This window comes from Rhinolophus sinicus, chromosome 14 (genome assembly GCF_057876585.1).
Source record: "Rhinolophus sinicus isolate RSI-liver-muscle chromosome 14, RSI-T2T, whole genome shotgun sequence".
NCBI classification, from domain to species: Eukaryota; Metazoa; Chordata; class Mammalia; order Chiroptera; family Rhinolophidae; genus Rhinolophus; species Rhinolophus sinicus.
The window spans coordinates 129,432,674-129,443,258 of record NC_142514.1 but is presented as its reverse complement, the minus strand read 5'-3'; the positions used below and the strand labels follow the sequence as shown (position 1 = coordinate 129,443,258).

Below are 10,585 nucleotides of genomic sequence, written 5' to 3'. Positions count from 1 at the left end.
GATATGGGAACACAGAGCCCCCCAACTGATAAAATTCTCTGAAAAAGCCATTTTCCTGGCTGACTGATGCGACATACTCCCACGTCGGTTACACAAAACAGAACTACTGTACAGCCAGAAAAAAAAACAAAAACGTTAATGAAAATCTACAGTCAACAAATAAAACAAAACTCTTCCCCCTTTGTTAAGAGGCCTGAAGCTCTAGCCGTGATAGACAAACTTTTTTCAGGCCACCAGATTAAGTCAAAGGGACTTGGAGGGTATATAAAAATGGCCACACATACTGGAAATGCCAAGAGGTGTCATGGGCTGACAGCTTGAGAACTATAGTTATGTCCAATGCATCATGTGACTACTGGAGTGTTACTGACGACCACAATAGTGATAAATTCTGTTGACCTTGGGCCCTGGGGGTTTGCTGACCCAGGAGAAATCCCAGAAGGGAAAAATAGTACCAGCAAAAAAGAAACAAAGAGGCTCTCAGAAAGAGGCTCTCAATTTGCCCTGCAAACCAAATTCTCTAGTTCTTACTGTTGGGTATGTGTGCTTCCCAGGGGCTATTATACACCATCAGGAATATGCCAAATCACACACCAGGTAATAAACAAAACTTTATTTTCCTTTAATACAAAAATTAAATAGCAAAGTTTATTTATTTTTTTTTTTTGTACAGCGATAAATTAGAAATTTACAGTACAGACATCAATGCAGACATACGTTTGTACATCCTTAAAAGCAGGGTCCATTGCCTTGGATGTTCAGCAATTCGTTCAGGGCATGTGTAGCCGGGGTTTGCCTGGTACCTCTATGTCGAACATCTGAAAGTCCCCAGGTTGGCCTCAAGGTGGCTGGAGCTGCAGGGTGGCACAGGGGTCCAGGAAAAGGCCACAGAGCACACTAGCTTGACTGCTGCATGAGCAGGTTGAGTCACATTTCATCTTGTCACAGATCACAGCAGGTATTTATTCCACCCTTCCTATAAAGAGGTCAAGGGGCCCTCATCCTCAGGCCCTTTAAAGTCTTACAACATCCCTGTGAGGTAGGAAAAAATTCAGAACCACCAGATGCCCCACTGGGAGAGACCTAGAAAGCAGCCTGCCCCTCCCAAAGCCCAAGTCAGGGCCCGAGCCCATTAGCAGGGTGTGGAAAGGTGCATACCTGGGAGAGAAGGTGGACTCAGCAGTCAGGGGGCAGGGCCGCTCCGGCCCCTCTTCTCAGAAGTCTTCTGGGATGACAGTGGTCATGTACTGGATAGTGTAGGGGATCAGGGAGCTACAAAAGCTTGGAGGACAAGGTTCATACAGGACCCCAAATGGACCCTTTACAAATGGCCTGGGCAAATACTGGGAATTTGCTCATGCAAAGAAGAAGTGAAATAAGGTAAATCAGAAACAGAGCAGACTGTTATAGGACAACTGGGCTTGCCAAGGGGAAGAGGCCTGTCGGGGGATGCAGGGCTCACTTCCCTCCTAGTAGTGTCCAATGTGCCGTTACTTCCCCGGCGCATGGCAAGAGGCAGCAGCAGAGAGCTCTGACCAGGCCACAGTGAAGCCAAATCCATTATTTAAGGCTCTGGTATCTGATCCTTGGGAGTAGCAAAATGCTTGCCTAGGAGTTTCCAGGATCTATGACCTAGGCCCAGAGGAAAAATGATAACCTGGTTCCTCTCCCAGACGTGATACAAACCCAGACATGGACTCTGAACCCCAACACAATAAAGGAACAAAAAGGACTGTCAGAGCCCAGTGACTGCAAATAATTGGCTGAAAACAGCAACTCCTTCCAATCTCCTCCATCGCAGAATGAAATTCAGGATGTGCCAAGAGTCTCGGGGGGCTCCTTCCCAAGTCTGTGCTATGTGGCTCTCTTTCCTAACTGCTGCTGAGGCCACCGCACCAGAAGCCCAGGATTGCACCCTACTGGTGAAATCCCTTTCAATTGAGTCTGCCCTCTAGGCCTGAGGCTGTCCAGTTCCCCTCTGGCTCCTCAGGTTCCAGCTTGGTTTCCAACACAGTAAGCACTCAATTCAGTGATCAGGAGACTAAGGGGGGGGGGGGCAGAGAGGACAGAGCTGGGGGTGCTGGTAAAGTCATGGTTCAGAAGCAGATACAGAAGTCTCCCACATTCTGGGTTTGGGGAGGGGAGCTGTGCAGGTGAGGGAGTGACTGGGGAGAGGAAAGTGAGAGATCACCTCAGGGAAATAAAAAGTGTCACCCCTTCTCTGGTTTCAGGTCCCTGAGCAAGCTGCCAGCTCAGAAGCAGTCTCCGAGATCAGGAAACAGGTCTCCGTAGAGGGAAAAGGATATGAATCAACCAGGTAGTTCAACCAGATGGTTCTGGCCAGTGCCACCCTACCCCATGCTCCTCTGCCCTGAGGAGTGGCCTTTACGAAGGAGGAGAAAGGAGTTTGCCAGAGAGAAGGCTGGACAGAGGTGCACTTGGGCCCTGCTGAATAAAATCCCTGGAGGCCAAGGCATTGTGTAGGAAGCTTACAAACATACTTACTTATTCTCGATTTCAGAGGAAGAAAAACAACCCTAACCTTTTCCCTAGCAAGAGGCTGTCCGCAAATGTACTTCTAGAAGTCACATGGAATTCCCCATACCCGGAATTACCTGTCCCCAAAGCCACATTAGATGTGGGAGCTCATGTCCTCACAGTCAATTTTCATAGTTTTCCTAGGGGATTTCCACAGAGACCGTGGCGAAACAGAGCTGATACTTTCTGTCAAAACCCGTCATTGATTTGCAGAGAATCCTGGGAAGTGATGGGAGATGCGTTCAAAGTAGAAAGACCCAAGAAGAGGTTCATGGGATGGAGATAGGGAAACAGATGGCAATCCAGAGACCCGTGTACCTTCCCAAAATCAACAGTGAAGTTCAGCAGACCCAGGAGCCCCCCCTCCCCAGTCTAGGTCGGTTAGAAGAACAGAGCTTATCCTCCGTGACATCCCCTAAGGTGCCTAACACAGAGCTTTACACACAGTGGGCACTCAATAAATGTGCTGATAATTGACCCTTTTTTTTCTTTTTTTTTTAACAAAGCCAACTTAAGAGGTGATGAAGTCACTTCAAGGTAATTGGTAACTGCCTCCTCACCACAAGCTCCTTTCCTGAAACTATAAACACTCTCCATTGTCTGGAATGTGAAAGGAAAGGCCTATAACCCTGTGATATTGCTAAGGCTACGAATCCAGCCTTCTAATCAAATATACTTCCTCCTGCGAAGGCAAGAGATTTGTTAGAGAGATGGTAAAACCCAGAAAGTTATCAGGGCACTAGCTCCAGAATTCTGTGTCCAGGTTCGCTCAAGTTCTCTTATTGCTAGTATTATTCTTTCATCATTCGCAAATATCGAGCACCTACTCTGTGTCTGGCCCTCTGCTAGGTGCTGCCTTGGTCATAGAATCACTGACACAGGACAAAAAAACTTGCACTACAAACCCTTGCACTCTAACAGCAGGGCCAGTGCCCGGCTGCACGGCCCTTCTTCCCCTGCTTGGGCCAGCGTCTCTGCATAACTCCCAAGACACTAGAGTGGAGCGTGAGTAAGGGCAGGCTCTGCCCCCGGGTGCATGCTCCACGGGCCTGGCCAGCTATGGGAACTGTCTGCAAGCAGCACGGGGAGTTCACATTGTGCATTTCATAGACAATGTAGTCTCAGATGGAGTTCAACTGGTCCTTCTGGGGATCTTTCTCATGCTCCTGAAGCCCTGACCCAGAGGCCAGCCAAGGTACTCAGGCCTGGGACACACAGCAGGGCCCACCCCCACCCCCATGCCCACTTAGCATCTGTCTCCAAAGCCCCAAGACTTTCCTTTCCAGAATCTGCAACAGACCTTACATGCATCTTCACCTCAGACAGCTCAAGAGCCACACAAAAACAGAGGGAAGAAGGAAGGAAAATGTCAAACCATGGGTATAAAGCTCAAACAAACAAACAAAAAGTCATGCTTATTTCCAGAATCTGACCACCAATTTGGAATTTTGAGTCCCTAGAGATGGTTTTCCATTAAGAAACGTGATAAAAGAGCTTTCCTACTGCTTGAAAAAAAGGGAGGGCATGAATAAGTAAGTAAATGAGTCATGGCAAAGTAGTTGCTGAAGCAAAGACAGGTATGAGTTACAAGGAGAGCAACCTGTGACAGTGTCAACAATTTGTCCCAGAGATCTGGTGATTAGAAGGCCTAAGGCGGGTTAAGAGAAAGGCCAGTTACCATTTTAAAAGAACTGCAACTTTTGAGAGGCTGCTAGGGGGTACCCCCTTGTAAGGAACATAAAGCATAAATTTTAAAAGCTCTGGATACCTCCGCAAAAGGCAATTAAGACTTGTGCTGTTAGAGTTTGCAGTTCATTTCATATGGTCTACACTTTATTCCCTGCTAACCAATCAGCTCCTGGCTGACATTCTGGAGATTCATTAAGCACCACATAAATACTCCAGGCCACACTGCCTCCAATGAAATCTCATAAGGAGACTTTGCCAATTACTGGGAAACAATTATGCACCAAGTAGTTGGATTAGCTGTCCTTAGTTCCCTCTACAAAATTGAAAAAGTCTCCATTGTGGTAAGTAGACCAGACTCTTCTGATAACATTCTTATACTAAAAGAAAAAAAAAAAGACACTATCATTCTGAGAATGCAAGTTGACCACAGTTTGAAAGTCAGTTGAGTATACTATTATGTCATGGTCCAAGAATGTGCTTTTAATTGTAATTGACACACACAAATTACATAGTTAATCTGTGTGAATGCAAAGTTGCCAAGAAATTTAACATTTTAGCTCTTCCAGACTGGCGTCTGCATAGATGCAATCACACAAAGTAAAATATATTAAGTCCCCATTGCTCAATGCAACAGGTCTCTGGGGTCGGTAAGGTAAGTCGACTTGGTAAATCTCATTTTCCTCTGAATTAAGTGATTGTCAGAAAGTGAATCACCCTTCCTTTTCCCCCTCATTAGGCATGCTGCAGTGCAAAAATTCCTATAAAAATACCTATTTTGAGTCATTAATGTAAAATGAAAAAAGCAGCAGCAGCTTGAACAGACTGAAATTTAAGAAGAGAGAGAAGAAAAATCCACTGGATACCTTATGTGTGTTTGTACAGTACTTTTGTTTGTTCAAACAATTCTGTTTTATGACAAAGGCACTGAAAGATTCTGACACCAGCTCTTGGGAGAGCAATCCACAAGTTCTAAACAGCAGACAGTGCACCAGAGAAAAATGTTTATGTTAGATCAGCCAAACTATAAAACTCTTGTAACACTTCTCTGAACCCAGCATTTCCAGTGTTTATAGATTGCTTTGCTATCTGAAAGACCCAGTTAGTATTTAAATTTTTAAAGGGTTAAAAAAGTTAATCTTTCTCCCTGCAAGTTACCTACTCACAGCTCAAATCCCACCCTGCAGGGAAAAGCAGCACCGCCCTGGACCTCCTGGAATCTAGGCAGGACCTCCATGCTCCAAGCTGCGACCTGCTAAAGTGATCAATGTTATGATTTTTCACAGCTTTGAAAGCCTCTCACTGGCTTTTCCATTTTGGATCATTCCAAAGTCTGAAGCAAAATCATTAGTTTTATGACGCTGGGGGAAGGAGGGGAGTCGTGGTAGGTTATGGGGGTCACTTAACTGTGCGGCTAGTTTGTTCAAACTGAGATTCGCTGCATGAAACTTTTAGTAGCATTTGCATCAAAATGCTGGCATTTCCCCCTTCAAAATTTGGAAAGCGTGAAGGCTGGCTAGCTTTATACCACAGTTTCATTGCCTTTCCCAGGCTTTACCCAACCATTCCCTCTCTTTTCTCTCTTTACCTTCCCAGAATTCACCAATCTGTTGGAACACTTTTGCCATGTGTGAAGAGTTTTGGCAGACCAAATCCACATGCCCGAAGTGATGCCCACCAGCAAAGACATAAAAATTTTCAACATTTCAACTGCCATATTGGAGTCATCTGCAGAATACCGGAAGAGCGCCCAGTTGGAGATTTCATAGAAATAACAGGCAATCACACAGGTGGCAGGGACCGTGTACAACACCGAGAAGACTCCAATCTTGACCATCAGTCTTTCCAACTTGTCTGTCTTTGTCCCATCCTTTTGAAGATTGGACCGAATTTTGAACAATGCCACCAAACCTGCAGCGATGAACAAAGTTCCGATCACCAAATAGGTGAAGAGGGGAGCCACCACAAAGCCCGTGAGGGCATCAAGGTTTTGGTTCCCGACATAGCACAGGCCGGTGAGTTCGTCCGCATCTACTAGTCTCATAATCAAGATGACAATGGTTTTCACTGCGGGGATGGCCCAGGCTGCAATGTGGAAATAAGAGCTGTGCATTTCGATGGCTTCATGACCCCATTTGAGTCCTGCTGCCAAAAACCAAGTGAGTGTCAGAATAACCCACCAGATAGAACTGGCCATTCCAAAAAAGTACATCAGCAAGAAAATGATTGCACATCCTGTGTTCTTAAGTCCTTCTTGGATGAGAACAGGTTCTGCTGCCTCTTCAAAATCGCAGGATATCCTTTCCCGGCCTACAGTCAGCCTGACAATATAAGCAATGCTATAAATATTATAGCACATACTGAGAAATATGATGGGGCGCTCAGGGTAGGAAAACCTGGAAGAATCGATCAGGAAGGTCAGCACTGTGAAGGCGGTGGAGATGAAGCACAGGCTGGCCCACACGGCCATCCAGATATCGGTGAATTCCTTGGCCGAGCGGCTGTATAAGCCAGCATCGTAGCCACACTTGAGAACGCAGTTCAGACTCCTTTTCACCCAGATGTACTGATCGGAATTGGTTCCCACGGAATGGCACTCTTCCCCAGGCTGGATGGGGGTTTTGTGAGGTAACGGCACTTCCTCGTCACCTGGCCCTTCCATGCACATATGGTTGTGGTCATTCTGCGGTGGGAATTTGCTGCAGTTCAGGCTCTCCGGCCAGGCAAATCCAAATTCCTTTAGGACAGGTTCACAGCGTCTCTTGACCGAAAGACACATGCCACCGCATGGGCCGATGGGGATGTTGATCTTTTCTGTGCACATTGGCACATACACAGAACAAAGGAAGAACTGGAAAAGTAATGAAATGAACAAAGGAAACAGTGACTTGGAAGCACGATCGAAGGCTTGCACAAAGCTGAGCTGTACACTTCCAGTCAAAGTACACATCTACTTTTAAACCAGCCTATAGGGAGTCCGACCATTTACGCTGCCCTCAAACAAGGGTGCCTGATAATCTGTCACTTACTCACTTTTCTTCTTTTGGTCCTAGTAATCCTTCCCAGAACATAAATAAAAATGTGTAAAAAGGACCCAAAGAAATATATAATCCCTTTTTGCACAACACTTAAAAGCAATAAACCTTAAAAAACTGACTTTGAGTCTCCCTTCTTTTTCAGCTACCATTTGAAAGAGCAGAACAGACTAATCAAATGACTCAGTCATTTCAATGATTGGGGTGACTTATTTTTATCCCCATTTCTTTATCACCATAAAAATAAATGTTAAAAAATAGGTAGATCCAGATTTTCTCCTGTTAATAGTCTCTCTTTTCTCTATTTTATCCCTTAAAATTATTTTTTAATCAGTCCCACAGTGACAGAGAAAGTGTCCTAATTAAGACACTGTTACACCCAAGAATAGGACGCAGGGTAAGTTCTCTGGTCGCCAGGGGTTTGTTTGGCCAGGTTTCCATAATGAATAATAATAAAGCACAATAGGAAAATATAAATGTTAAGTCCCTGAAAGTGCAACACCAGTAGGGGAGAGTCCAGTTGCTGTCCTCAATTCCTCCAGCATTGATAAACAGTCTGCTTGGCTCCTTACAGATGTTGTCTATGAGGTCTAGAGTTACAAGTGACTATTTTCCAGCATGAAAAGGGATCCAGTCTTGTCCTTCAAAACAGCTTGGCTGCTTCCCCAGGATACATGTAATTAAAAATATATATCCCCGCAAAAGCTGTTTCTCCAACAAAATTGCCACTGATGTCAGGATATGTTCTGTTTCCAAACTGAGAGCTAGAGGATCATTTCTTAAGCTTTTATAACCTAGTTCTAAAGTTCTGAAACTTCCAAAGGGACATTTCACCAGCAATGAGTCTAATCCCAACCATCTTTCTGAAAACACTGAAACATAAATGGTCTGAAAAAAACCTTTAAAATTTTATATATATATATACACACACACACACACCGTGTTTCCCCGAAAATAAGATCTAGCTGGATCATCAGATCTAATGCATCTTTTGGAGCAAAAATTAAAAATTAATATAAGACCCAGTCTTATATTAATTTTTGCTCCAAAAGACAAATTAGAGCTGATTGTCCGGCTAGGTCTTATTTTTGGAGAAACACAGTATATTTGTGTATATGACATGCACCTAGTAAGTAAGCTGCCTGCTTGTTTCTTATCTCTCAGAAGTTGCAACCAGAACCACAGATATTGGAAGCTTTTAGCCTGGACAACTATCCCCTATTTTTTCCCCCCAACTTCTCCCTTTTCTAAATTTCTTAAAATCACTCATAGCCTCGCCAAACAAAATAAAACCAGTGTTAACACTTTTTAAAACGTCCTTTCAATTCTTTTTCTTTTCCAATGAATTGGTTGATGTTTTTTGGAAGATTATAATCACCCAGTATATGCAAATTATTTCTTCACTTACTGTTGTAGGATGAACATTTTTTGTATCATTACATAAGCTTTAAAATTGTTAATGACTGCAAAAAATAATAATGATAATCTTTCAATATACAAATTACCTTCTTCTTGGAGCTTAACCATACCATCACTTTTTTCCCAAGCTGTGTTTTCTCCCCCTCCAAGTACTAAACCTGCCCTCCACCCTGAAGAACAAATGAACTCAAGCCAATCCAACCATTCCTTCCTGAGTGACCTCTAAAGTCATGCAGGACGACCTGAGGAGAGGCCATTCCGCAGAAAACCGCGCAGTGTTGTTTTATTTAATAAACCACCCAAAAATATGGGGGAGAAACGAGGTCGGTGAGGGAAAGGTTCCCAGTTCCTTATCTCTCCTTCCAAGTCTTAGTTGCAGCTGGCTGCCCTGCCGGGGACTCGCCCACTGAGCAGCGGCGGCCAGAGTCCTTGGCAAAGATAACCCTCAGCTCCACTGGGGTTAGGGGCTTGGCCAGACACGGGTGGGCAAGGGAGAAAAACGGAAGGGCGGGGTGTAAGAGTGGGTTCTTTCGCAGGCCAGATGACTTACACAACGTTTTTGGCTTCCAGTCCCTGAGAAGGGACAGAAAAGTGGGGGTAGGGATGGAAGTCAATTTTTCAGGATAGTTTTACCCTTCAGCCTAGGAAGGGGTCAGGGGGTTCGACTTGGCAAGGGCTTCACGGAGTTAGTTTCGGGTGTCCCTTCCCAAGGGGTCCCGCCAGGGGTGGGGGTGGGGGCGCCCACCTGCAGCTGGCTGGAGCAGCCGTACTGGATGAGAGGCGTGAAAGTTGTCAGCTGCAGCTCGGCGTCCGTCTGCAGCTCGTGCCCAACCAGGTTGGGCATCTTGGTCACGTTGTAGCCCAGGTTCTGGCACATGGAGATGCGGATGGGGTCGCAGCGCCGCTCTTCCTCGTCCCCGAAGCCCCAAGCCGACCCCAGGAGCAGCGGCAACAGCAGCAGCAGCTGCAGACTGAGACTGACGCCCCCGGGCGCCCCCAGGACGCTCGGCCCTGCGCCCCGCCAGGCCATGGCCAGAGCCTGGGGCAGCAGCGGCGGTGGCGGCGGCGGGGGCTGCTCCAGCAGACACCCCCAGTTTGCACCCGGGCGCTGACTGCCCGCGCTGCTCCCAGCTCCCGGGCAGAGTGTGATACGGTTCCAAGGGCGATGAGGGGGCAGCGGCGGCTTTCCAGCAGCTGCGCGCAACTGTGTGGGATATTAGACTTCCAGGGCCAGAGCCGAGGGACAGAATGCGAGGGTCATGGCTGCAGGCGGCGAGCCCCCGACCCAACGCGGGCCGTGTCCGCACGGAGTCTCCCCGAAGCCCGCCAGCACCCAGCGCCGCGCCGCTCTAACTGCTCAAGCCCTCCGCGGTGCTAGGGGTTCGCTGGGCGGTAGTGGAACGAGACGGACAGCGCACCTCCCCAATGGCCCGGCGCCGTGGGCAGCGAGGGGCGGGGCCTCTCTGCGGCAGGAGAGGTCAGGCCCCGCCCTCCGGCGGCTCTCCGCGGTCCCTCCTTTCCCTCTCCTGAGCGCCCCGCCCTGCTTCCCCGCTCTCGCTGTGCTCCCACCGGGTTCGTGGCGTTCAAGGGCCAGGCAGGGATGGAGCCGAGTTGCTCCGGCCGGGCGAGCCTGCCCCCTCCTCTTCCAGGTGAGAAATGCTGCCAGATAGGTCGGCTCCCTTGCCTTTACTTCTTCCAGCTGTCACATCCGCCGGTGGCCACCTCCCCGTCAGGCAGAGAAACGTACACAAAGAACACGGGATTTGGATTTACAAAGATTGTGACTTTAAACCCCAACTGTGTGAACTTGAGCAAATTGCTCAACCTCTGGGCGTCGGTTTCCTCATCCGTAAAGAGAATTAGGAGGATTAGAGATAATGCGTAAAATGCTTAGCACGGTGCCTAGT

General features: G+C 47.2%; 1 protein-coding gene across 1 annotated transcript; it reads right to left on the bottom strand.

The window, feature by feature from the left end:
- Positions 1-593: 593 nt before the first annotated feature.
- On the bottom strand, positions 594-10,334 carry FZD4 (frizzled class receptor 4). The gene is made up of 2 exons (XM_019739591.3): positions 9,424-10,334; positions 594-7,075 (listed from the first exon to the last, which is right to left on the bottom strand). Exons 1-2 carry the CDS (start codon positions 9,706-9,708, stop codon positions 5,747-5,749), a joined length of 1,614 nt encoding a protein of 537 aa, XP_019595150.1. The 5' UTR covers positions 9,709-10,334; the 3' UTR covers positions 594-5,746.
- Positions 10,335-10,585: the final 251 nt, after the last annotated feature.

Bases quoted from the DNA above. Each gene is read 5' to 3' on its own strand.
- FZD4 (XM_019739591.3), bottom strand. From the start codon at position 9,708: ATGGCCTGGCGGGGCGCAGGGCCGAGCGTCCTGGGGGCGCCCGGGGGC. The intron at 7,076-9,423 runs GTGGGCGCCCCC...TTACTTTTCCAG, and splicing joins GCTGCTCCAGCCAGCTGCAG to TTCTTCCTTTGTTCTGTGTA.